Raw genomic sequence first — 27,580 nt, forward strand, 5'->3', positions numbered from 1 at the left:
GCCACCTCGTTGGGCATTTTGCCTGTTGTGGCGTTGTATTTGTATTTACTAAAACCATGAAACCTTGTTAATAGCAAAAGACAAAGAGAAAATTTTTACCTATTAGTTCTGAAGCAATTTTTTTCATTTGTGAAGCACTAGTCAATTTAGAATAATGAAAATTTGCTCCAAACATTTTGCCCAAGTGCAGTTTTGCCCTTTATTAATGGGCTTATAAGTAGCCCTTAAATGCCATATGGAGATTTAATGCGGTTTTGCAACCAGTGACAGAGTTGTGAAAAAAAAAAATTAAGAAATGGGTGTGATACTAAGTACACACATTGCCAATTTGATTATTTTTGTCACGCCACGGGTATTTTTTGCACAATTCAGATTATTCTGAATATCCCAATCAAATGTAATAATGCTGGTGTCATTAAAATAATTTTCTTTGATTACAATTTTTATGACATATGTGTCTATGTGTTTAAATAACAACAAAGGGCTCCTGACTTTCATTATACTCATGTTGTTTTCTATTTCCCATAACTTATTTATAACTGAGCTATGATGAGTGGGATTGAGCATTTCATTCACAGTTTTCTCATCTGCATCTCCAAAACTAAAAGATTTTGTCATTTTAATTATGTCATATCTTCAACTTTTAAGCTCATTTTCAGGATTAAAATCAAGCTATAGGTTAAATTTTGCAAGTTGCGATTTTAAAATTGACTTTTCAAAACCACGTTGCAAAAAAATGTCTTAACATAAGATTGTGTAAAGCAAGAGATACTTGTACTTACTCTTCTTCCACTATTATTAAATTTCTTTTTTTATTTCACTATCTTGAACAAAACTAAATACCTATGCTTTATGAACAGTTTTCAACCACATAATACTCTATTTTTCTAGCCTGTTTTCATGCTATTTTATCAGTTAATAGAAAATTATGATAGTACGAAATGTTCTTGGTGATTCCTTTGACTTGGTCGAAGGTTTGCCTTTATGTTTGCTGCAGCTACTTTTTTATAGAAGACACAAAAGTTGAGGTAATGAACTTCCCTACAGGATTAAAAGGCTGGGATTACACTGTAAAAGTTTTATAAAATTTCTTTTATAAAACTTGACAAATACAACCAATAAGCTTATTGGTTGCACACACCAGATACTACCGAGGGTCAGAAACAAGATGAATAAATGGAGAAGGCAGAGTATCATGTTTATTACAGGGTATGGCCCCTTTGTCGCCAACTTGCAAAGGTTTAAGGTGGTACCGTCAGACAGGTGCGGGTGCGGCCATATAAGCACGAAAATGCACTATGCAACAGCCTGCCCACACGGGGCACACCTACATTTCAACGCACCAGCCGAGAGGTGGATCGCAGCTTGCACAAAGAACATTCTGGACAAACCCAAGCTGACGAGAAAATTGGCAGATCTTGTTGCATTGCTAGGGAACAACCCAGAAAAAGCCAGGTATATGGGTCCAGAGAGACAGGAAGCCAAGCAGATGCAACAAGAACCAACACTGCTAAGGTGATCGAGGAGACTATCTCCTAAGTGCTGATACACAGATATCTACCTCTGCCTCAGAGTCAGAAAATAGCGAACCATCTGATGCCGGACCAGCGAACCCAAAGCTGACAACCCACGTGAAGAGAAAATCTTGAAAATGAGAATAGAGGCATGGTGCCCAAAGGTTAGCCCAATAGAAGAGTTGACAAGCCCACATGGCATAAACATCAAAAGAGGCAGAGAGCCCATGATCAGCTTATGCTACAATGGTGAAAATGGGAAAAAAGCCCACTAGTTGCACAAGAAAAGAGGCGGCCAAGAGCTCACACAGCTTGCCCAACATTAATATATATATTTATTTTTTAAATTTATAATTTTTTTTTCATTATTTTCTTTCTATCATTTATTTATCTTTCTCATTTTTCTATATAATTACTATTTTATTCCTTTTATTTTCTTTTTTTATTATGATTTTCTCTTACCCGGCCAGACTGCCAGCTTGAGTCTTTCCGGCATGATCGTGCCCTCCAAGATACAGAGCTTATGTCGCTGGTGCGACAGAGCCTGGTCATGCTTGGTTCATTTAGTTTAGACAATATTGAACTTGATAAATAATAAAATTAGTGCATAGTCATACGTAGAACAGACATTTATTTTATATGCCTGGGGGGAAATTATTGTTATAAAATTTCTGCTAATTCTACCCTGTATTAAGTCCAAGGTTGATAAAAATCATGATTTTTTTAAATTTAAATTCTTTTTTTACTCATTTCTGATTTCAAGTTTGAAATGCTAACTTATTAGGGGTATAAAATAGTTTTAATAACATTTATAGTTCTCATTTTAACTTGTAGACTACATTAAGTTCTAGAGATCTTGCTTTTAAAAAAAATCCTATATATTAGCATACTAAACTACAAAAAAAAAAAAAAACCCTATTTATCATACCAATGTTATCTAAGAACAAATCATTCTACGTTTGAAACAGTATTAGAATTTGTACTTGATGAAAAAATCTAAAGGCACATAGTTATACAGTCGGCCCTCCGTATTCACGAGGGTTACGTTCTGGGGGTGACCGAGAATACGGAAATCTGCGAATAATTGAAACCATAGGTTTTTTTGTAGATTTCGTTTATTGAACATCATGAGAAAGAGCAGGGTGACGAAGAGGTAGAAGGGAATGTAAAAGAGGGCGAATCGATTGTTGACGATGTTTCGTCAAAGAACATTGTGATTTATGTTTGCCGTTTCTTCTTCATATCATCAAGTATGTTGGAATATGATGACAAGGCTTCCTCTACCAATTTTTCTACATGGGAAGAGTGTACCATAGAGGGATCTATGTCATCAAAACAATCCATTGTTGATTTGAACGTTTGAAGCCCTTCCGCTATGTTACTCGTAGTGAACTTGTCTTCTACTTCATCTTGATCTTCATCTGGTACAGCTTCAGTTTCAGAACCAGTCAGCTGCATTAATTCCTCCTCGGTCAATCCAGTAGCAAAAGAACTTTGAATAGCATGTATTCACTCTTAAGGTACTCACTGACTTCCGGAATGAAACACTGTTTAATCCAATCCAGGAAAAGTGTTTTCACAGTCCAAGCCTTTTTATTATTTGTCCAATATACTGGGAGCTTTGGCTTATCCTTCCCTTCAATGCTCACAGATTCGCAGATTTGAAAATGATGGTGGGCTTTATCATGTACCCATACACATTTGCACAAAACAACATAGTTAGTCTATCTCTACTTGCTTTAAAACCAGGAGCTCGCTTTTTACTCTTGCTTAACTTCTTTGCTGTGGTTTCTTCCAAAATAGCGTAGTTCCGTTACCATTAAACACCTGCTGATGTGTGTGCATAACCCTTCTCTTCAATAATTTTCTACTACGTCTTTGGAAATTTCCTAGCTGCCTCCTGGTCGGCAGACACTTGATCACCAGTGATTTTTACATTGCGTGATCCGAATCGTTTCTTAAACCTATGAAACAACATTTACTTGCATAAAATTCTGATGAAATAGATGTTTCACCAGCCTTTTCCTTATGGAAGAGTAAAATTTTGTTATAATATTACAATCAATTAGAATATCTTTTTGTATCAGTCTTGTACACACAAAAAAAGTATTTTCTGTAGGAAAAACACGTGGATTCCATAGGCGCTGTAAAGTTTTGACTGCCATGGGTGCAGCTACAGCCACGGCTGAATGGTTTCAGATTGAATTGAGCCAAAACAAAATGACAGCAATGACTTGGTTACAAAAAACAATTTTTGGCCAAAACAGTGTATTAGTAACCACAGATAAATGTTTTGTCTCAGCAAAATATATACGATTTTTTTTTTTGCAGTCTTAAAAAGGGCAGAGTCTGTCAACTCTCTTCGACAATGCACAGCAAATTATGAAGACGTACATTTTTTAAGAATTACGCTCCTTCGAGAGCATTTTTAAAAGCACAGTGAAAAATGTGTAAATTACAACTTCCAATGTCAATTAGTCAAGGTGAACCAAATGGGTTTTTACTGCTCTGTCCATTCTTTTTTTGAAGGGGTTTATTCACATTTTACTGTTCAATACCAGTGCAATAGTTTTTGACAAATGAGCACTTTCATTTCTAGCTCTTTGCTGAGCATTATAAATATTGTTTATGACTTAAAAATACAGATGAAAATTGAATGCTATTGGATAGCATCGGAATCCCCAAACCTAGAATAGGCCTATGTATCCAACTGCTTGGTTATGCAAACTGTTGTTTCCCCTATACAGAAAATGTGGGCTATAATTTTGAATGATGAATGTTAGTTACTGTCCAAGACCATGAAGTAGTAAATACAAAATTATTTTTTCCCTCCACACACAAATTTTTAATAACTGCTGCTCTACTGGTTGAACAATCAAACTAAGCAAATGGAAAATTAATAAACCAATTGGTCTACATAGCCCCCCCCCCCCCCCAAATACCCTAGAAACAATATTTCTGCTTTGGCAGAATCATTATTGCAATCTACAACATTTATAATATTTGGCAATATACTGATGATTCCTTGCTCAATTAAAATAAATTACACAAATTTTGTTGATAGGATTTTTTGTAAAAAAGTAAGACATTTTACCGAAAAGTAGGACGAGTGGGAGCTCTGCAGAAGGGAAGCTGAGATAGATTTCATAAGAGTGAAGGAAAGAAAAATGAAATAGTGAACATATTTAACAAATTTAATCTCACTTATACCTTTGTTTAATAACTTTCATGTCACATGGCTAACATAATTCACATTTTAACTTACGTTCATTCTCCAAATGTTCCATTCTACGCATGATCCCACTTTGGAAGCCAGTGTTTTTACAAGGATGAGACCTGCAAAAAAATCAATTATTTAATTTATAGCAAAATTGTCTCGAATATTATGTGTATCATAAAAAAACAAACTCTCAATGGCATTGATTCCTTTATATAATGTAACGCAGGGCTGGGCAAATCGGAAAAAAATTTAGCCACCAGAAAACATTTTTATGCACCAAACAAATTTTTACCCAAAGCAAAAGGTCCTTTTTTTTCCCCTTTTTCAGGGCATAGTGACCCTCTTTCATGTTGGCAGATATGCTGCAATAAATTCCAAATGTTTTGTGTTGCTCTCAGCCTGCAATTTAGTAACTACACAAAGAAAGTTTGCTCAGCCCTGGTATAATGAATACTGAAAAAAAAATTGAAAAAAAAGAATTTTGCTGTCATTAAGAAAAAAATTAATCCTTAAAATCATATTTTGAGAGAGAAATGTAGGTCAAAGGAAAGCATTAAATAAATATGCAGTGGTGCTCAAAAATCTTTTGACAACCAAAAATGTGTTTGTAAAATTTATATTTGAAATCCATCTCATGAAAAAGACATTGAGTCTCATTACAAACTATTTAAAAAGTTAGAATTTTGAATAGGAAAAAATTTATGAAAAAAATTTACTTTTTTTGTTGGTGTCTTTTGCTCTTGTCAATAGAACGACTAACATAATTTTACCTGTTCTTTGCTCTTCTGTAATTAATTAATTTTTTTCACTTGGAAGACAACCAAGACAAACATAATATTCCAGCTGATGTTTTAAAAGTGATAAAAACTCTCATTCAGTCCGTCTAATTAAATTCATCAGGTTTCTGCCTAGTTGGCATTTCGAGGATCCCTTTTTTGTTTGTATTTTGATTATTCTATTTATCCTATCTGTCGTCTTCTTTGATTATATTGAAAAAACGACTTTTTACATGTTCCCAAGATTATTAAAAACATGGTTTCACAAACTTAATGATTATAACAAATTATTATTTGCAAACTGTCTAGAAATACAAAAACTGCTTGCTACTTGAGCCTTGACTTCACTGCTTCCTTGAAGCCTTAATTATACTTTCCTGAAAAAAATCTACAAAATATTTTTGTTTTAGTTTTCATTCGGTATAGCTTTCATTTCACTACTAAATTCATATTAAATAAGAATTAATTACTTCCATATTTAATTAAACTATGTCAAAACACTTTCGATCCATCCAAAAACAATTAAAGCTCACTAACACCAAACAAACAAACTTCAGCTACAGGTGTTGATAAATATCTTCTTTCTGCTTTACGTATGTCGAGGTAAGAGCACAGTATGCAAATGAGTTGGTGCTACAAATATTATTGCATTTGTCAAAAGACTTTTGAGTGCTACTGTAAGTGTGAACTAAATATATTTACTGGCACATAAAATTGCAAAATATAAAAAAGAAAATCAATAGCATCAAAATAAAGTTCATGCAAGATAGTATCATTCATCTTCTGCAGGGCTGGATAAATCCCAGGTGCCAGGTCATGGCAACTAAAAAATTAGTATTGGCATCCAAAATTTTCTTTGTGTAGTTACTAAATTGCAGACTGTGAGCAGCATATCTGCCAACATGAAAGAGGGTCACTATGCCCTGAAAAAGTCCAAAGCAGAGAATGGACCTTTTTGGACAGAGAAATTTTAGACCTTTTTCTTCAGGTAAAAATTTTTTTGGTGCCTAAAAACTTTTTCTGGCAACTAGTTTTTTTGCAATTTGTCCCAGCCCTGACCTACTGTATCATTGTTTTTGAACTTATGGTCTGTGGAACTCCTGGAGGTCCATTTGTACTTCGTAAGGGGTCTGCAGGGAAAATTTTTCTTTACCACCATTGTATGAATGACACATTTAGTGCTGTGAAATTATTATTTTTTTATGATATGCAAAACTATAAAAACAATACATTTTGGATCTCATAAGGGTTGGGCATGTTCCCTCAAGGGTGAGACTACTACTTTACCCCACGAAAACTCTGGTCATGTAGCCATACAAGAATTTAATACCAATGAAGTTGGGTTGGAGATGAAGGAACCATCTATTGATGATCACCTCTGGTTCAACTGGGGAAGAGCTTGTTATTTATGCTCCTCCCAGGGATCAAACCCACGGACCTGATAGTAGCCTTCATGGTGGTAGATGAGAATCTTGTCACTGCACCATTCAGGCTCAATGGTAGGACTGACAGGGCTCCAGCCTAGGGGCCAGAGACAATTGTTTTGTTTTTTTTCACACTACAAATTCACTATAGAAGGGCACATAAAAATCTGTCTGGGGGGCTGGCCAGGGATCACAGCCTAGGCACCCCTGCTGCAGATTGTGGGGGGGGGGGGGGGTCAGCACAGAACATAATAACGTAAAACAATTGTCTCTCATACTGAAAAAGCAAGAACTTTTGATATGAAATCATAAACAGAGACCATCAGCTTTCTGATAAGAGGTAACTGTGTACATTTTGTTTCTAATTTTTATGCTACCTGTAATGTCTTATACAAATACAAGAGCCATAACAGGCAAATTGTCCAATGAGGTGGCTGTTCTGCAAGTTTTACTTCCAGTACAACTGAATTGTGACAGCTTTATATCATGCAGTCGTTGCTGAAGTTGGTTTTCTGTGGTTCCCAACCTCGAGGCGCAAATGCGAGCTGATCTCCCCGTTAAAAAGTCTCTCCACAGTGAGCAACAGTCCTACAAACAGTACAAATATTCAGTCACTACACATCACTCAATTCACTTCTGAGATATAGATGGCAGCACTGAAAAATCACACACAACACTAGATACGCACTCAGACTGTTAGGTACACACACTTACACTTCCGACACAACTCACTAGGTAGTAAATTGCCTATGGCGATAGACCCGAGTCGTGCTCGGTTTGAAAAAAAAAAAAAAGTCTGTTGCTGTGGTGGTCATAATGACGGACTCGCATCGCAGGGACCCGGGTTCGAGCCCCATCATCACCACAGTGGTGGTCCCGCTGAAGTTGGTTTTCTGTGGTTCCCAACTAGCCAATGCGAGCCGATCTTCCCGTTAAAAAGTCTTGCCACAGGCCTACAAACAGTACAAATATTCACTCACTTCTACTTCTGAGATATAGATGGCAGCACTGAAAAATCATACACAACACTAGATACGCACTCAGACTGTTAGGTACACACACTTACAATTCCGGCGCAACTCGCTAGGTAGTAAATTGCCTATGGCGATAGACCTGAGTTGCGCTCGGTTTGAAAAAAGAAAAAGTCAGCTGCTGTAACCTACAAAAACCACAATAGCTATCATTAATGTAAAGCAGAGTCCAGACTGGCCAAGCGGTACCAAACCATATAAAAACCAATTTAGAAGCATGTCTGAGGACAGCACAGGTGATTCTGATGCCGTGAAAAAACTGTAATGGGGGAGGGTGCTACATATAATGTAAACTGAATGTAGCGCTCTCGAGTCAGAAATTTCCATGAGATTGGCAAACAGGTTTTTGAAACAATGTGCAAAAAAAAAAAAAGAAGAAGAAGAAACAAAAATAAGTTTTTAGCGAATGCCAGATGAGCACGATTATCACCATACGTGAAAATTCCTGCAGCACACACGCAGTGGTCAAACAAGCTCTGCTTTTCACGTAGGAAACGGTTTCGTAATAGGAAAAAACTTGCCTGTGAAGTGCTGCATGATTTTTTTCATCCATGATCATCTGGCAACTCCAGTTAATTCTTCATACGCCAAAAACAATGTATGCAATTTAACTCTCATAATTTTTCCACTGAAATCGAGAGAAAATCTAATTTTTAGCTAAAATTGGGAGAAATTTCCAATAATTTTTCTGGACAGCAGGAAGAAGATTAAAAGATTTGAGTATCCAGTCTAAATCTGAAAGCGCCCGTTTGGCGTGGTGGTAAGATGCTCATCTCTACCACTATGAAGGTTGCTGTCACGGTCCCAGGTTCAAACAAGAGTGAGGATATGGATAAGATATTTTCCCTAACAAGCTTGAGGCGACCACTGATAGACAGCACCTTAATTTCTAACCTATCTCATTGATGGCAGTAAATTGAAACAGTGATATGGCCAGAGTTGGTGTTTGGTGAAGTAGTCTAAATCTGGAGAGTCCGCAGGATTTGAATATATCAACACTGTAATCTAATTAATTAGAGTGGATTTTTTAATTAGCTAAAATTGTTAATTAAGGGTGAAATACATAGATTGCCTTTGATTTTAATGTTATTTATAAACAAATAAAACCTTTCTTAGCTAAGTTGGATAGTTTTTACCTTTAACTCATTTGTTTCAATACCGTCTAAATTTGGTGAATTTTATAAATCTCTGGACATGTAAAATTTCAGCAGCTCCCAAAAAATGTCACTAAAAGACATACTTTCTAAAATACCAAGAAATAGAGAAAAGAAATTGGTATAATGGGTTTTTGACCATGTATATTCAAATATACACTGGACCACAAAGGATCAATACTAATTCCAAACAGATATACTTCCATGCCCTTTATCAGAATTTCCACTTCAAACTTCATCAGACTCAAGTGACAACGAGTCTCGTGATGATTGGCATGAAACTTCAGCTCACCAAGAGGCTTTTTTATTTTAGTGAGTACATTATCATCCACTAAAACATTTGTTAACCAAGTCTAGAAAATCATGAAAAAAATCTTTGTCAGCCAAGTTACTTGTAAATCAAGGTATCACCATCTCATAATTTCACATTCCACAAATACAGCAGGGTTTAAGCTACTGTCACATTTTCCGCAAAATGGGAAAGAAAATCTTAGAATGCGAAAGAAGTAGTAGCCACTTTCGCAACAATGCATACAGGAGGTACAAAACGAGTAGACATCCAACCATCAATCATTACATTAGTATTGTAGCATTTTGCTAAAGCTCTTCCCCCCCCCCCCATTTTTGCTTTTTTGCGAAAGGAATTTTTTTATCCAGCTTAAACCCTGAAATACAGTGAAACCTGTACGAAACAGAACTTCAATAGACTGAAATAATATTACATGTTAGACAGATTTCTGTTTTATAAAGATGCAAATAAAAGCACTAATCACTAACCAGACTATATTTTGATTCTGTTTAAGACAGGTTTCCGTCTCATACAAGGTCTTTTTTAGACAGGTTCCACTGTATTTTATAGCTATATGTACGGTTTGTTACTATTTACTGTCATGTGCATTAAAATGCAGCCATTAAGCTGGACCAAAGGAGTGTTGTGACTGTTGCATATTGTATTGAATATGGTGTCTAAATTATTCTGCAGGATGTGTTAGCAGCAGAGCCCAGATGTTGATGAAATTTGCATTTTCCTGGACTTTTTCACTTTTAAAGCATTTTTCTAGTTTTAGAGCATTTTTTGGCATTATTTTCATGATTTTTTCACTTTTTAAATTTTTTCAAAATAAAAAAAAAAAATTATGTGAGTGCTAATTGCATTGGGAAATTATTAAATACTGGGCCAGAATTTTTTTTTAAACAAACACAAAGACGAATTGCTTTCATCACACTTCATTTGTATCTCTCTTCGTAGATAACAGGAAAAAGGTTTAGTACAAATTCCATGTATATAAATTTAGTAAAAATTTCAAGAGCGGGCCACTTCACTAAATCATAAATGAAAGTGAATACATATGAATATTTTAGCTGGAGTTTTTACAGATCCCATTTTTTCTCAATGATCCTCGAAAAATGTCTGTAATTTAAACGAGTAAACCAATCCTTTTTTCGATGTATGCCGTCTTGGAACGCAGGTTGGCAGCCACGAAATTACCATTATTTTCAGTATATAACCCGCAGGAGAAAAAAACGGCCTCCGAAATCTGAAAATTCGGCATATTCATTCAGGGACTTTGACAGCCCGCCGGTTAACCAATAACAGTATAGGACTTTATACTTCAAGGTAGTAGAACTACTTTCCAAGGTCACGAGATAACGCGATTGTGGTAGATGGTGGGAAGTGAAAAAAAATTCCGACAAGTTTCTCCCTCCATATCTTTTTCCATGTCTCGCAAAGAATGCATCCCGTGCACAAAATTTTCATGCTTCTTTTTCCTAAATTCCGGATATTTGACGCACTACAGTGCATTAGCGGTACCTCTGTAAACCACAAACAAGAATTAGCGCAAATGAGCAGAGATTTGGCGCCTTGGCGCACCATGTAGCAAGAGAACCGTTTCGGCGCAACTCTTGCACCCCTGCACAAGCTTTGTTTGGCTGTGGGAATAAGAACAGATAGCATACAGCATTTATGTTACATTATTCAAGCCTTACAAAAAGAAGGTATAGAGCTTAATACCATCGATGAAGTCAGCAAAGTTCTTCAGGTGTGTTAAAGATGAAATATAGGGCCAACTGTTGAGCTTATATTACTGGAGAGAGTATGACATCGGTGGTCTCCACCTTGGGAGTACTGAGACAACACCATCTATAGCAGAAGGTCTTCGCACGAAGTTCATGATGTCACTGAAGGTCATCTCACTTATGGCCATTAGATATACTGCTAAAAAGTAAAGATATTGCATGCGTTGGTCTGCTGTATCCAATGACTTCAGGTGAAATAACTTCTTCAGTGATGTCACCAGCTTTGTGCTGAGACCTTCTGCTATAGACGGTGTTGGCTGAGAATGGTGCCTGCAACATCATTCGCCTGAAGATCACGTGAGGTGTTGAATGTCTCGACGCAAACTCAGTTATTTTCTTATGGCATCCATAGGAGTTTAAAACACAATAAATGAAAGAAATAATGTCAGCATCGATGAGATAATTCCAAAATTAATGAAAAATATATCCAGAATTAATGGAAGATAATTCCAGCATTGATAAAACAGATATTTCCAAAATTAATGTAAGAAAAAATTCTAGAATTAATGAAAGAATTTCTAGCATTAACAATAGAAATAATTTCAGAATTAATTAAAGAAACTAATCCAGAATTGATGAAAGTGTGGCGGATATGCAAATGAAGATTATTCCGTCATCATAGCTTGTGAGGTGATTTGTGCCGTGTGATGCGCATGCGTCCAGCGTTCTTTAAAATAGTTGATTTTTGTCATGTTATCGCTCACATTGTTCTGTTTTATTGTTCATCAATAGTTTGATCCGGCTAAAAGCGGTGACACATTTTATGTGGAACCGTACAAAAGAAATTATTTTAGAATTAACACTTAAATGACCACATATTATTTCCCGCGGGCTTACTCTAAGACCAGCGATTTTCTCGTTTGGAAATGAAAAACAAATACATATAGGAAATTAAAAATTGAGAAATCTTGTTGCCTGTCTTTTACGTCTCAGCATTGAAACACGAGAAATCTCGTAAGCGGTCATTTAAGTGTTAATAAAGGAGATAATTCCAGGATTATTGAAAGAAATAATCCCAGAATTAGTGAAACAAAATTCCAGAATCAATGAAAGAAACTTTTTCAGCATTAACAGAAGAAATTATTCTAGAATTAATTAATAAATATAACTTAATCTTTCTTTATCTTTAGAATAGTTTTTTTTTTAAAATCTTTACAAGACAATTAATGCAACGTTTAGAGACTGAACTATACATTTCAATGGGGAAATTGTCAGGCACGAACTGTGTTATTCAATGCCTCACATGATTTCCTTGCTTTGACGTTGCTGCCGTCGCGGTGACTGGATGCTCTCCCTTCAGTAATATAAATAAGCTTGATTGGGGGGGGGGGGCACCTCGCTATAACGAAATTTGGAAAAATGGAGCAGGAGCCTCTAGGCTGGGACCTTTGGTGGGCACCCAGACCAGACTTTTCACAGGATCCTTTATAGTGTGAAAAACAAAGAATGATGAGAATCGTCCCAGGTCCCCTGGGCTGCAGCCCTGTCAGCCCCACCCTTGTGGGGACCATGATGAGGAGTGGAGGGTGTATTTACTGACCTCAGAAAAATTTGATATCTTTACAGGGGAACGACTAAAAATTTTGAAATTGAAGAGAAATTAACTGAGTAGACAAGATTTTTTTTATTTCAAAAACATCCAGTCAATCATTTCAATTTATTCCAGTACAACAATTTACTTGCTAAAATTCATTCATTCATAGATCGTCTTTGATAATCTATGGAGATTTTGCTATCCTAAGTCCAACTCAGTTTGAGGAACAAAGATTTGATGTACGAACAAATCATTTGCCCAGTTGTGCCCCAGCTTGGGCTTTCGCATCTAAGAGCAACAAGTACAAATTATAACGATTCCAGAATCGTGTCCTTGGACGCTTCACTAGAGAACAAAAATTTTTCCACCTCACCAATCTGCACAAAGATTTGAAGGTGTAGTCCATGTATTCCCACATCAAGAAACTAGCTCGAAACTACTTTGAAAAACAAGATTGTGTTATCAACATCTGAGAGAGATATCTGATTATGATGCTCGAGAGTTTCTGAACCATCTAAGGCCTAAAAATATACTGTATACAGAATATGTCCGAATTTTGAATAATGTGTATGCGCTTGTGTACATATTACGCATATATATATATTTATAAATATTCAAACAGTCATTAGTTCATCTTTCAAGACAATGTTTAATAGTCTCAAGAACGAAGACATCAAATATGTGACGAACTGGTGGATAAGGCAAATTTCTGCAGCAAAATTTTAATTTCTTTTTCTCCCCTTCAAATCATTTATGACATATTTTATGCCAATGTTATATTGTGTTACTCCAAGATAAAGGAGAATAGGGCTCTTCTGAGCTCTGAGCTCCGTATAGCATTCAAAGCCATTCATGAATTATGAAGTGCTTATTGGAAAAGTTCCATTGGTAATTTATGATAAAATCTAATGTTGGACATAAATTTGCATGAGATTTCCAATAATTTTTTTTTGCACTGTTTTTCTTCGACTTTCGAAAGGAATTTTGTTTCGTTATTTTAATAACATTTTTGTCATTTTTTGCACTTTTTTTTTAGTTTTTAAGGCATTTTTTATAGTCATTTTCCACAATTTTTTAGGATGAAAACATCCAGGTCTTGGTTATCAGCTATATTCACATGATTTAACATTTTTTATGAGTACATTTTATGGAACTGGGCTCTCTATTTATAAAAAGAAAATTAACAGCATTGTGGTCATTAAAACGCTGAGAACCACTATTTTACAGCACCTTTTCTCTGCATATATATTTTAGTAATTAAAACAAAATTGAAGAAGCTTCAAATTTCATTATCACATACAAGTACTTGGTTCCAATCTTTGTCTTCAATTTTTGCTTTTTATAACGCTCCTTTACACTCGCTGCCATTTTCTTAACATGATTTTTTTCTTTACATATTGTATTCATCTTGTGAAAATAAACTTGTTTCTGTAAATAAAGAAAAAGTAAATACATCTAAATATGACAAATTAAACAAAAAATCTAGTACTCTGAATCACAATAATAATGCTATATTTTAATAATTTAATATAATACAGTAAAACCTCCTCCAACAGCCATATTTTGTTGCAACCAAACATGTCCCATAGACTTAACATTAAAGATAACCTCTGCACAACAGCCACTTTGGATATGGAGTCGAAAAAAAATATGCATCTCGCTACAAGAAAAATTATTAAAAAAAAAGGAATTTTCTTCCCCCAAACTGTATGCGGAAAAAAATATATATGTTTTTTTTCCTGGATATAAATGCTAGATGAGTATATTGAAGGCAGTGAAGTGGGAAAAAGGGCTACTTAAGTGATTTATAGTTGCGCTGCGGGCCACTTACGTGATTTTTAAATGTACCACAGATCACTACAGTGATCTGATGTGCTACCTTAGTTCATTCTTACAAAATTAGGTTTGAGATCACAGTCCACATAAGGTCACTCCGAGCGTCACATCTGGCCCAAAAGTCATGACGCATGGAGCCCTTTCCAGTATATAATTTCTATGGCGGAGCTTCATAGGCCTATTTTTTATTTATTCATCAAAGTTACTGATTTATTTTTATTATTCAAAAATATTAATTTTTTTTTCAAATTTAATGATTTTTTATTTTCCTCAAGCAACCGCGGACCCCCTGGGAGTTCACATGGATGCCTTAGTGCTATGGGGAGCACCGGTTGAGAACAGCTGGTCTAATTCATCTAATGCATTGTACAGGAATTATAAACACTTTGTGCAAAATTTCCACCATTTATAGCTTTATTTATTTCATTTTACCTGCAAGTTTTGCTAGGTCTGCATTATCCAAGGTGGGTCCGTCCACATTAGCTTGGATAATCAGGATTCTACCGTTACTTTATCATTACCAGTCGTAAATCTCTTCAACAGCTACTATGCAGAAGGGTGCTTTATGAGCAAGTTCTGCAAATTGAATGGGATACGAAAAGTTGGCTCGTGTGAAATTACTGCTAATATAGGGCCTAAATGCTAGGACACTGATGAGACTGGAAGTAGTGAATTTGAGAACAAGTCAAGTTATTGAAAATCTGAATATGAACCATAAAATGGCACAACAAGCTGATAAACATCTCATAAGCATGACAGTAACAAATCATTTACCTTCTTCTTCAGTGTTAAACGTGATATTGGAGCATTAAAACAGTTTTGGCATCATCTGCTTTAATGGTTTCAGGGCAAAGTACATAGATATCACAGGGTGAAAAATCTGAACTGTTATAATTCGGACAAAATACCATGCAGCAGCCATCACACAGTCTACTGTAGAAATTCAATTCAAATCGGCAATATGCAGACATACCAACATTGGCATGAAGCCTCAAAAAACTGACCAATGTCTAGCTTTACCATGGAGTGCCCCCTCCCTGGATATCATCATCACAGCACAATATAAAGAAATAACTTAAAATTCGATTTTTTTTTTTTAATTTTAAGTTCATGCAAATACAACACCCCATAGGCACTGGAACCTATATGCTCAGGCCACTTGAGCTCCCTGCCTCAAGCAAGTTTGTGAGGTTGCAGAGTCGCTCAGTAATTTGTGAACATACAATACAATCTTCTTTCTGCATACGGCCTTGCAGGTCATATATATCAGGGAATCTTAGACCACCAATGTTCTCTTTTTATCGGAGCTCCTACGGCACCTATGATGCAACATTTTCTTTAAGCCACGCAAGTGTGAATGCGAAAGATGCCATTGACGCACTATAATGCATAAAATAACGGAAATTCCAGGAAAGGATGCATAAAAATTCGGTTCACACGTCTTCCGGGACGGGTTCTTTCCTAGTTCCAAGATGAAAAAAGTAGAGAAAAAAAACCTCCCCAACCTTTTCCCCTTTTTTTTCTTTTCACAGTCTTATCACGATCGCGTGCGACCTTGAAAAAGTGTTTTTTTTTACTTTGTTTACTGTACTGTATTGCAGTGGTTCTCAACCTTTGGAAGCCAGTGGCCTGGTTGAGTATTTTTTTTGAGTGGAAGGCCCGGTCGCACAATTCTATAATGTACACAGGTTTTACCATAGGATACGCTCAGCAAATATCACAATTACATCATTAAAGGTCGAGGGAAATTCTAACTCCGAACCTATCTCACGATGTAGTAGCCGAAGAGCCAAACATTACCGATTCCGAGCTACGGCTATTACGTTTGGCAAGTTATTACCAAACACTAGGATTCATTAACGATATTGCTTTTATTTCGTCATGACTGCTCGCGGGATAATATTACAAGGATCAAAAATTTTATAGTAATATAATATTACATAATTATCATAATAATGATATATAATATTACAATGCAAAAAAAAAAAAAAAAAAAAAACCATGTTTCAGAGTACTTTATTAGTAAATACCTATGTAGGCCAAACTTCGTTTGGTGCGGGCCACAGGCCCGCAAATGGATTCACTCCTCCGGCCATTAAAGGGGGCCCCCTGCCCTGGACTGAATATATTAACTCTGTTCTCACCACAACCGGAAATATGGCAAAACTGATAAGTTGAAACAGGATGTTCCAAAAACCGACAGCGGGTAACACTATTTAAGAAATAATAATTTGAGTTTATGATGGATTCGAACCCACAACCTTCATTACACAAATCCCATGCTCTAACCATTGCACCGACTAGCACATGCTGACCGCACGTAAAATCAGGTATATCTGTCATTAAACGTTGCCAGGAAATACATTAATCGCTTAAATATAAGCGCCAACCAACAGTCGCCGGAAAAACTTGCACCAATAACTATGTCGTGCATGTGTATTACATCATGGTCTGAAGCCACGATCGGGTGTGACGATTCAGTGACTTAATAGTGATCTTAGCCAATGAGGCACATCTCATGTTAAAAAATACTATGTACGTATGGAATTATGCTGCCTGGTCATAAGCACGACTAACGGGAAATGAATGGGAAAAAAATTAAGCAATGAATCACTCATGGCCCGGTTTGACTGATGCTGTGGCCTGGCGGTCCAGAAACACTGCTGTATTGTATTGATATACACGCGGGTGGTTGAAGATATTTAGTTCCCCTTAATGACGGGCCGCGCACAGAATTTTCAAAGAGAATTTATGAGTTTTTACTTCAATGCGGATTTTCTCCTCTCCGGTTACATATTGGAAATTACGGTACTTTCGCGGCTATCTGCCGGCATTCAAAGACGGCGTTCTATAATGCGTAAATTTGCCTTATTCTTACAAGATCGCAAATACACATTTTTTAAAAAATCTTAAAGGATTTGGAACGCCCGTTCAAAGTGCAAAACATTTTCCGAGATCGTTCAAAAAAAAAAAAAAGCTGTAAAAACTCTACCTTGAATATTCACAGTTTTGTCATCTAGCGGCTATGTAGTAGTCACCGTTTCGCATCACAAAACACACTGAATGCTGGGCACACACAAACACACTTGAGTTTCACCAACACAAATCTGACATAGCTCTCGCTCCCATATTCAGGTGTGAAAATAAGTGGCAGTTAAATGGTGACAGATCAGAGTGGTGGACCAACAAGGAGGTAAAATAAAATCATTCTACTAGGAAATCGCTTCACAAGGATTGGTATGAAATCCTTGCTCATATGAATAGAGAGAATCGGAAGATAAGTGTCTGAGAGAGTGTATACTGAGAGACAGAGAGAAAATCTCATTTGCTTTTTAAATTTAAATCAGAAGATATTATTGAAAGAGCTAAAATTTTTTTAAAGAAATGAAAAGTCAATCAGAAGGAAATTTATAGATTGATTTATTAGTAAATATATAAACGTGTGCCTCTAACTTTTAATTAAAGTGGATCCTGCTTATAATGCTTTTGAAAAAACTGTCATAAAAACGTTGTAAGCAGAAAAACACTTCAAACGGGAAATCTTAATAAGAATTACTTAAAGTTGGGACCATGAAAATCAGTTGTACTAAGTGGAAAAATGTTCTAAATGGGAATGCTATAAGCGGGATCAACTGTATATTTGGTTTAGATTTGTTATGTGTGTGGAATTCCATATGTTAAATTCTCATTAATGGTCTTCTTTGCAAGCTTTCCTACTAGTAGACAATGAAAGTAAATGAACTTTTGTATAGAACATGTTTTTAGAAATGAATCATTTGATTCACACAGAGATAACTCCTCCTCCTACCCAGAACATGACCCGCTGCTCTGTCTCAAGAAAGAGATATAAGCAGGTGATGAAAGACCTGGGGCATGCTGGAAAAAAATTCATAGAGATACCAGTGAATTATGGGGAAGGAAGCATACCTTTTTCAAAATAATTTTTTTTGAGAGGGACCCACTTTCACTCAAAAGGGACCCAGATTTTTTCAATACCCTGGGTCCCGGGACCCAGGTAAATTATAGTACAGTGGCATCTCTGACCACTCATGTTGAAATGCATCCTGTACATGCAGAACTATCAGAGTATCTCAATCTAAATCAGCTTGATTTGAATCCTGATAAAAACAAAATTTCTTTTTAAATCAGATTTGAAAAAAACTTTTGATATTTCAATCAATTTTAAAAAATATGATTTTGATATGATCATTTGATCATTTTTGATGCACCACAGCCAGTTTCTGCACACGAGGGCTAATTAGATTGGGATGTACAATTTATCGCCAATTCTGAATGGTAGCCTTTTTTTTATACTCACAGAGAGGTAATAATATGATTTCCTTTTAACTTGTGATGTAATATGAGTAAACAGGAAATATATATATAGTAAGGGTCATATTTTAATTATTTGCACATTAATTAAATTAATATTTAAACTAGAGATGTAAAATTCTCAGTAATAATCTTTTGGAGAATATTCTTAGAAATATTCTCTGGAAGAGCTACAGTAATAAATAATTTCTCGACACATTAAAAATACAAAGAACCAAATTTCATAAATATTGCTAAAGTGATTTTGGCTCTGAGATGATGAATCAGTCAGTCAAGACATGTCATTATATATATAGATAATACTACGTTCAAAAAGTTGAACTTATTTTATTATGAAAGAATGAGTACAGATAGAACTTGTTTATTTGGTGTTTCCTTAAAAGTAACTACCCTGCACAATTATGCATTTTTGTCATTGTTGATACAAAGATGCAAATGCAGATTGCAAGCTTTTTTTTGTCACCTCTTCCAGTGCCTTTGTTGCTGCTCGCCGCACTTTTGTGAAACCTGAGAATCGTTGCCCCTTAAGCAAATTCTTCATCCAAATAAAAAGGAAAAAGTCACATGGGGCAAGATCAGGGGGAATAAGCTGGTTGTAGAAGCATTGGAATGTGATGTTTTGTCAGATAAATCTGATACCACGAGGGTCCTGTCGTGACCTGTTGGAGCAATTCACAACTTGGCCTTCCAAAGATCTGGTTGCTTACATCTCACCAAATAATGCAGACATTTAACGTTAGAAAGACGGATCGGGGGACTATACCTAGAAAGACGGGATGGGGTTTGTGTGACCCCATTGCTTTTTCCGGCAATTTTTTTGTGTGTGTGCACACGCATTTACATCTTTGTATGAACAATGGCATAACTACTTAATTGCACAGGGTAGTTACTTCGAAGGGAACACCAAATAAATAAATAAATAGGTTCCATCTGTACTTATTCTTCCGTGATAAAATAAGTTATGGAACTTTTTGAAGGTAGTAGTATATATTCTCACAATAGACATTTTCAATTAATACCAAATCTAAAAAATTTGTAAAGCAAAAATAAATAAATAAATAGGTTCCATCTGTACTTATTCTTCCGTGATAAAATAAGTTATGGAACTTTTTGAAGGTAGTAGTATATATTCTCACAATAGACATTTTCAATTAATACCAAATCTAAAAAATTTGTAAAGCAAAAATTTGTAAAATTGGATAAATACATACCTTTGAAATCTTAGGAGATATTGACTTGTCTTTATTAGATTCTAATTTTGTCAAAACATTTCGTCTTCTTAACTTGTATGTCCTTCCTTCTTGAATCAAAATTCCAGAACCAACACTCTGTCTCACAGCATGCAATAACTTACGAGCAAGGTCAACTCCATCTTCTATGTTCAATGTAAATGTTTGTTTTACATATTTTTCAATGCATCGAAGAGTCAAGCCTTCACCTTCGCCTATTTCTTTGAATGCCTTAAGAACTAACTTGGTAACATCAGTTTTCTTATCTATCTCTAGAGTTCTACTTTTCAGATTGCATAATGAGCCAGGATCTTTGTAAGAGCATAAACCCTTGGTAAATACCTACGATTTAAAATTTAAAAGTGATAGGAAATTTATACATCTTTTTCAATATATTTAAATTTGTTCATAGAACATCTATATAATTTTAATAACAACACAAACAAACTTTCAAATGAATCCCTGAATTTCTGGCAAAATATGAATGAATCAACCTTGAAACCTTATCTTGTTATTAACTCATTGTATGAAGCAAAAACCTTCTGTGTTTTTTAGTCTCTCAATGTATTTTTTTTTATTCTTGGGAGAAATAGTTTAAAATATGTTTATTGAGAAATCATTGTCTCAAACCATGTATTGGAGACCCCCTTTGGAGGACAAATTTTTCATATATTCCTTATACTTCTCCAATTTTTCAAAATCCTATTAGATGCTTGTTATTGAAGTCAGTCAATTAATGGTTAATGTAATATTTTATACAGCATTTGATACATTAAAGTTTTATAAGAATTTGTTGAGCAAATACTTTTCATTATAATTATGTGAGAAAGGGTTAAAAACATAAATAAAATTATTAATCACTACCTTAAGGATTGTTCCTTTTGAAACTGCTTTCTCCAAGTGCCCCAAAACAGCATTTTTATCAAAATTATATTTATGGCGTACCACTCCATAAATTCGATCCAATGATGGTCTCTGTTTCTGGTATTTAATTTTTCTAATAGCTTCAAGAAGAGAGTCAGTTAAGCTTACATCATTACCACAAAGATCATCTTTACCATCTGATATTTTGTCATTTTTATTAGCTTTTTTGGAGACTTTGTTTAATCCATATTCTTTATTGTACGGGACATCCACTGAGTTATCTAAAGACATCTTGATTTTCATTTTTCTTTTTGATCCTGCATTATCAAGAGAGTTGGAAGGTTCTTTTGGTTTTCCTTCGAAGAACTTGACAGTCTTCATACGTTTCTTCATAGCTACATTTGTAACTTCTGGGATTACATATTTCTGTTTATTTTCAGCAGAAGTCCGGAGTTTCGTTGCCCTCTTCTTGAAGTTGTATCCAGTGTGAGTATATACAGCTCTGCATAGTGTACCATTTCCTTCGACCCTTTCCTTTGGTCTTCTTTTCAAATTCATTTTGGAAATCATTTCAAATTATTCTGTTATCCTAAAAATTCAAAAAAATGATAACAAATAAATTATTTCAAGCATATTTCAAAATACCCTATAAATATAAAAAAAATAATCACAATAGCTCATTTTATGCATAGATTCACAGTGTGATACGAAATAACTATGCACATGGTAGAACAAATTCCACCCCCTTGTGTGATTCAGTCCTACTTCACCATTGCCTGAGTGATACCTCTTAGTCAATGTGATTGCAGACACCTCTTCAAATTCTGCGTTAGTGGTACTGAAGATGACACCTATTATGATGGTAAGAAATGTTTTGAAAAGGAAGTTAGATATGCAGTTGTCATGCTATAGTGTGCCAAGTTCCTGGAATTTTAGGAAAAGACATATAAAAAAAAAATTCCCCAGTTCCTTCTTTCCAGTTCTGATAAGAAAAAGGGTACAAAGGGGGAAACCTCCAAACTAACTTTTTTTCACTTTCCTTTCCTGTCTATCATGATCACACTATCTTATGATCTTGGAAAGTAATTTTACTACTTTGAAGTACAAAGGAAGCACTGTACTGTATTGCACTGGTATAAACCACAGGTCTCAGAGAATAGGCTAATGAGATACCTAGTCCCTGAACGAGGGGCTGTATGTATACTAAATTTTCTAATTTTTAGACAGGTTTTTTTTCTTTTAAGAGTTACGTACCAGAACTTACAGTACTTTTGTGACTAACTACCTGCATTCAAAGACAGCATATTTATGGCATAAATTGGCTTCATTCCTACACCAGATTCCACATGTGCCTTTTTGAAAAAAATTTATAGGAGTGAGAGAGAATCTAGGGCCACAACTAGATGCCCGGTCAGCTGGGGTAAGTACGCATTTTGATGGCCCCTATAATGTTGAAGGGTGGAATTGGCAACCCCCTCTGGTATGGTGCCTGGGGTACCAGGCCTGCCTGCTCCACACTAGTTGCGGCCCTGAGTGAATCACCCATTCGAATTGTAAAAAAATTCTGAGATCGTTGAAGAAAAAGAAAATGTGTGTAAACACTCTAGCTTAAATATCCACAATTTTGTCATCAAGACGCTAGGCATTCATGACAGTTTCACATCCTGAAAATCTGGGCTTGGAACTCGCAAATGCACAATGGTGGTTGACTAAATATGAATTTCTGAGGTTTTCCAATTTTAAGTAGGCTATCCCTTTGAAAAAAGCTCTGTTGCCACGGTAGTCAGCACACCTACAAAAAAAATATAGCCTACATTAAATTGCAAATGGATACGTTAGTAATTGGAAGGATAGATAGCACCACCTAGAGTAGAGATGTAAAATTCTCTAGAATAAAATCTTTCGGAGAATATTCTCTGGTAGGACTATTATAAATATAACTTGAGAATATTCTTATTAATTCTTGATGAGAATATTCTCCTGTTATTCATAATATATAGTTACATATAATATCCTTGAGAATATTCTCTGGAAGGACTACTTTCATAAATTACTGGGGAATATTCTTATGGAAAATAATAAGAATTATTCTGAAGTATCACAGAGACTGCCCTTTTGACATTCACCAAGTATATTGTTGAAAAAAATTGATACATCCAAAAAGACTATTGCCATTTTCCTGGGCATAAAAAAAACATTTGAGTGTTGACCGAATCTTACTCAATAAATTACATATTTTTGGAATCAGAGGTAACACAAATAAATTACCGTATATACTCGTGTATGAGCCGAGTTTTTTTGTGGAAAAATTCGTTCCTCAAGTAGGGGGGTCGGCTTATACTCGGGTCAGTTTTTGATGAGAAAATTTCGACCCCACAATCAGTAGTCATTTGTGTAGCAGCGTTCGAGAAACCGGCATTATTGGTACGGGATATGTCCAAAACCCGATAATGTCAAAGACGAGGCAAAGAAATCGAAAACATCATTGGCTTTGATACCAGGTGGGCTAATGTTGATTGTAAAGCCTTATGTGAGTATGAATAAGTCAAAGACTATTTGAGGAATTTGTGTATCGAATGGATGAGTTCCGATGATAAAGAAACTACAAAAAGTGGTGTCTTGAAGAAACCTGACATCGGCCTAGTGTGCCAATGGGTACATGAGGCGTGGAATTCTGTTTCCACCGAAATTATCATCCGATCCTTCAAAAAGTGTTGCATCAGCAATGGGATGGGCGGAACTGAAGATGATATACTCTTTAAAAGTGACAATGGCGATAACAGCCCAGATGAAGATGAAAACGAAGATGTCGCAACCCCCCCCCCATGTGATGATCTGATGGATTACCATGAGCTTGGAGACTTAAAAAGAAACGGATTAAAAAGTTTGAATCGTTTTCTATTGTGAATTTCCGTAAACTATTAATTTTGCATGAAAATATAAGAATTTTTTTTCTCTGAAATGCATGGATTTTTTGGGATCGGCTTATACACGGGTTTTAAATTTATTGCGATTTTGGTGGTCGTGAAGTGGGGGGGGAGTCGGCTTATACACGAGTATATACGGTAATTAATTGCTTCTTATCTTAGTCATAGATCTCAAATAGTTAAAGTTGGAAATGATCTTTGTAACATTGAATTAACTGGTAAGATCATCACCTTTGCAGATGACACAGTATTGCTTTATTCAATTGATGACGATCGTTCACTAGCGAATTCGATAAATACTAATTTACTAATAATTCGTAATTGGTTTATCAGTAACGACTTACAAATAAATGTAACAAAAACTAAGTTTATGTACTTCTCTTCTATGGCTAATACCATAATCTAATATCCCACAATAATATAATTGCCAAAATATTTCAACTTGTAACTGCCAGAGTCTCGAACAGGTTTCCACGATTAAATACCTAGGTATTCATATTGATCATAACCTCAGATGGAAAAACACGTGTAAAATATTTACAAAATAAACTCTGTTATGAAATTTACAAACTATATTACCTTAAACCATATACAGGGTGGTAACTATCGACCGCCCAATAATTACGCACGTGATTCCTTGTGAAAAACTGATATGGAAGTGTTTTCAGTTTTTTGATTTGACCCATAATTAATGAGTTATAACTCTTTAAAAATTGATGACGTCACTTCACAATCCTGCCAAATTCACCGAACAAACACCAAACGTTTAACTTGAAGTTTTTTAAAACTGAACAATGATACAACCCTAAGAAATCGAAAAAGAAAACCAGTTTTTTCCCTCTCTTCTCATTTTATGCTTGAAACAGGATTGAACTTTGCCTTCGATACAAAAAAATTAGAAAGCATGTAATCTAAGGTGACTATATGCCCTGGGACATCCCCATATTTTCATGTAATTTTGGCCATCCCAATTTTTTTATGAAAATGTCCCATTATTTTACTTATATTTTCAAAATCAAAGCCTATTGAAGTTTTTATTCTTAATTAATTATTATATTACAATATATAATTATGACTTTAAATATTGTCATGTGTTAACATTTCCCCCCCCCCCCATAGAATCCATTTAAATCTACTGCTTCAATGCAATGGTGCTTTGTTTTCTGCTTTTGGTGTTTTTTGACAATTTTAGCAATAATTGGCAACTTTGCTTACCTTTGTTAACATTTTTGGTGACAATTGGCAGTTTTCCCGTATTTTTATTAAGGAAATATGGTCAGCTAACATATATTCAAATGCCATTCAATAATTAGAAAAATTTCATAGTTCGAAAATATTTCGAAGCGATATTGCAGGCGCAGTTTTTTAGGTAGCATCTTTTTAAGCATAGAAATACCTCAGGTATGCATGACCATATGTCCTGCTTTGAACATTGTCACGTAATCATTGTGTAGGCCTACCATTGTTGCTCTACACATTTTCACCCTAGTGGAATATGGTTTAGAGGGGGATTTCGAGTTGAAGGGGGAACAAAAATTGATGGAAGAAATTCACACAAATTTTTTTTCAAGCACTTATAATCACTTGAAAACCATTATTATTTTTTTCAAGTACTGCAATGACTTTTAAGGACTTGAAAATAAACCTTTTTTTTTTTTCAAGGACTGTACGAACCCTGGATATCCTTAATATTACTAATTTATTACCTTTCAAAAAACACACATGAAGCAATATCTTTTTTCAATCAGTGACATCGAGAGTTTCTTTTGATTTGCCCTATGCTCCTCAATAAGTTAAATTATGAATCTATTTGATCTTGCACATTGCAACATTAGGCCTATACTGATTTTTGTTATTTGTACTTATCTGAAAATCATGCAATGTGCATTTCATATAGTTGCATTCCTTGCTGTTGACCAGAGATACTACAAATTATGTGAAAGTTTTGTTATGACATCTGATTTTTTTTTGAAACCCCTCCCTTTTCGTAAAACTGTGTGTGTGTTTTTCTAATATTTCATTTTTCTGTTTTAATTTGTTGATATTTTTCCCTAATAAGCAATTGTGTTCCTCATTATTCATTACAAATTTGCAATGTATCATCCAGTATTGGTCTCTAGACCCTTTGGTTGATCTTTTTTTTTTTTTTTGTCTCATCTTGTATTTATGTAAAAAATTAAAACAATAAATGGGTACATTAAAGACAGTGGGGAGGAAAAATGCCAATTAAGTGAGCTATAGTTATGTGATCAATTAATTGATATGTAAATGTGCCACTGGTCACACACTTAAGTGATCTTGAACAGTATCCCCAGTTTACTTAAGTGATCTGTAAATGTGCTGCTTAGCTTAGTTCATTCTTAAAATTAGGTTTCAAATCTCCGGTCCCATATGATTCAGAGGCTCACATTTGACCCACACGCTAGGAGTTCAGTACGTATATGGTCTACGACAGATACAGGGAATTGGCTAAGTGAGGAGATATCGATGTTTCAGGAAAGGAAAATTCATCTCTGCCCTGACAGGGCCCGTGAGGGGCAGTCTAAAGCTTTCAACTTTTATCACAAAAATTGCCACGTTTTCAAGACAAATAAAATTCAATTGGTAAAAAAAAACATCACACAATCGAACTGAATTTTCTCAAGGGATACTTCATCAGAACATGCCAGAATTTCCTCGTTAATGATGGAAGAAACATGCCACCTATTTCATCAGCTTGGACAGGCTTTATTAACCTCAGTCGAGACAAAATTTTCAACACTTTGCAACAGATGGCTCCCCAATTCGCATTCAAAGACCACTCGGACGCAGCAAATACAAAGGCGAACTCTTCGGACGACCAGACGTAAACATCACTCCTCCACGACTCATTCGTGTGAATTCTGCCCATGAGGTCCCGATGATGGCTCTTTCAACTTCTGTTTTAAAATTTTTGAAAAATCTATGCACAATCAAAATTTGTACTGATGTTTTGAACACTGTATCCACTTGTAACTGCACGAAAGGAAAATGGTAATTTTGACGCAACCAGACATACAACAAAAGATTTGCAAGCACAGATGATCAAGTTCATTTTCTCTAGTCATTGGCCAGCAACCAATATTAAACCAATTTTAATATTAAATCTCCTGAGGCACCCGAGTTCCCATGAGACAATGTGCTTTAACCCATTTGCATCATTCGAAAAAGTGGAAAATTGGCCCATATCACCAAAATGTTTTTGTTGTATTAAGTTAGAAACAGGGTTGGGGTTTTGGACAGGACACGCGGGATAAACTGTCTAAAACTGTCCAAAACCTCCAAGTTTCAAAACGTTATGTGGAAACCTTTGGATTTTTTTTCATGATATTAACATATTAAAAAAAATACTAGCAGAAAATAAAACTAACTAAATCAAAAATATTTCAAAAAGGTGTCATTTGGTTTTTTTTTTCTAAGTGAATTGTTTCACCAAAATGATGATTTTAAGCTGGAAATCTGATAGTAAATAAATATCACTCAAATATATAAATGTTTAAATAAACACTGTTTTACATTTTTTAGTTTGTTATAAATGTTATTTCTACTTCACATCTTATTTTTTATGTATGATTATGAAGCAGGTACTGTAGGTACCTATTTAGGACAGTGCTTGCCAAAACCCTGCCAAATCTCTCCAAA

General features: G+C 35.2%; 1 protein-coding gene across 2 annotated transcripts in view; it reads right to left on the bottom strand.

The window, feature by feature from the left end:
- Nucleotides 1-27,580, bottom strand: part of LOC149085251 (uncharacterized) — an 88,226-nt gene that overhangs the window by 55,233 nt on the left and 5,413 nt on the right. For both annotated transcript variants that reach the window (XM_089233153.1, XM_089233154.1), the window contains exons 2-5: nucleotides 20,994-21,582; nucleotides 20,112-20,471; nucleotides 14,033-14,160; nucleotides 4,780-4,850 (exon numbers count right to left, since the gene is read on the bottom strand). In XM_089233153.1, the coding sequence (XP_089089279.1) occupies nucleotides 4,780-4,850; nucleotides 14,033-14,160; nucleotides 20,112-20,471; nucleotides 20,994-21,563 (1,129 nt within the window). In that variant the 5' untranslated portion in view covers nucleotides 21,564-21,582. The remainder of the gene's footprint in view (nucleotides 1-4,779; nucleotides 4,851-14,032; nucleotides 14,161-20,111; nucleotides 20,472-20,993; nucleotides 21,583-27,580) is intronic.

This window comes from Pholcus phalangioides, unplaced genomic scaffold (genome assembly GCF_987345545.1).
Source record: "Pholcus phalangioides strain wild (caught in Gottingen) unplaced genomic scaffold, Ppha-v1.0 ptg000007l_1, whole genome shotgun sequence".
NCBI classification, from domain to species: Eukaryota; Metazoa; Arthropoda; class Arachnida; order Araneae; family Pholcidae; genus Pholcus; species Pholcus phalangioides.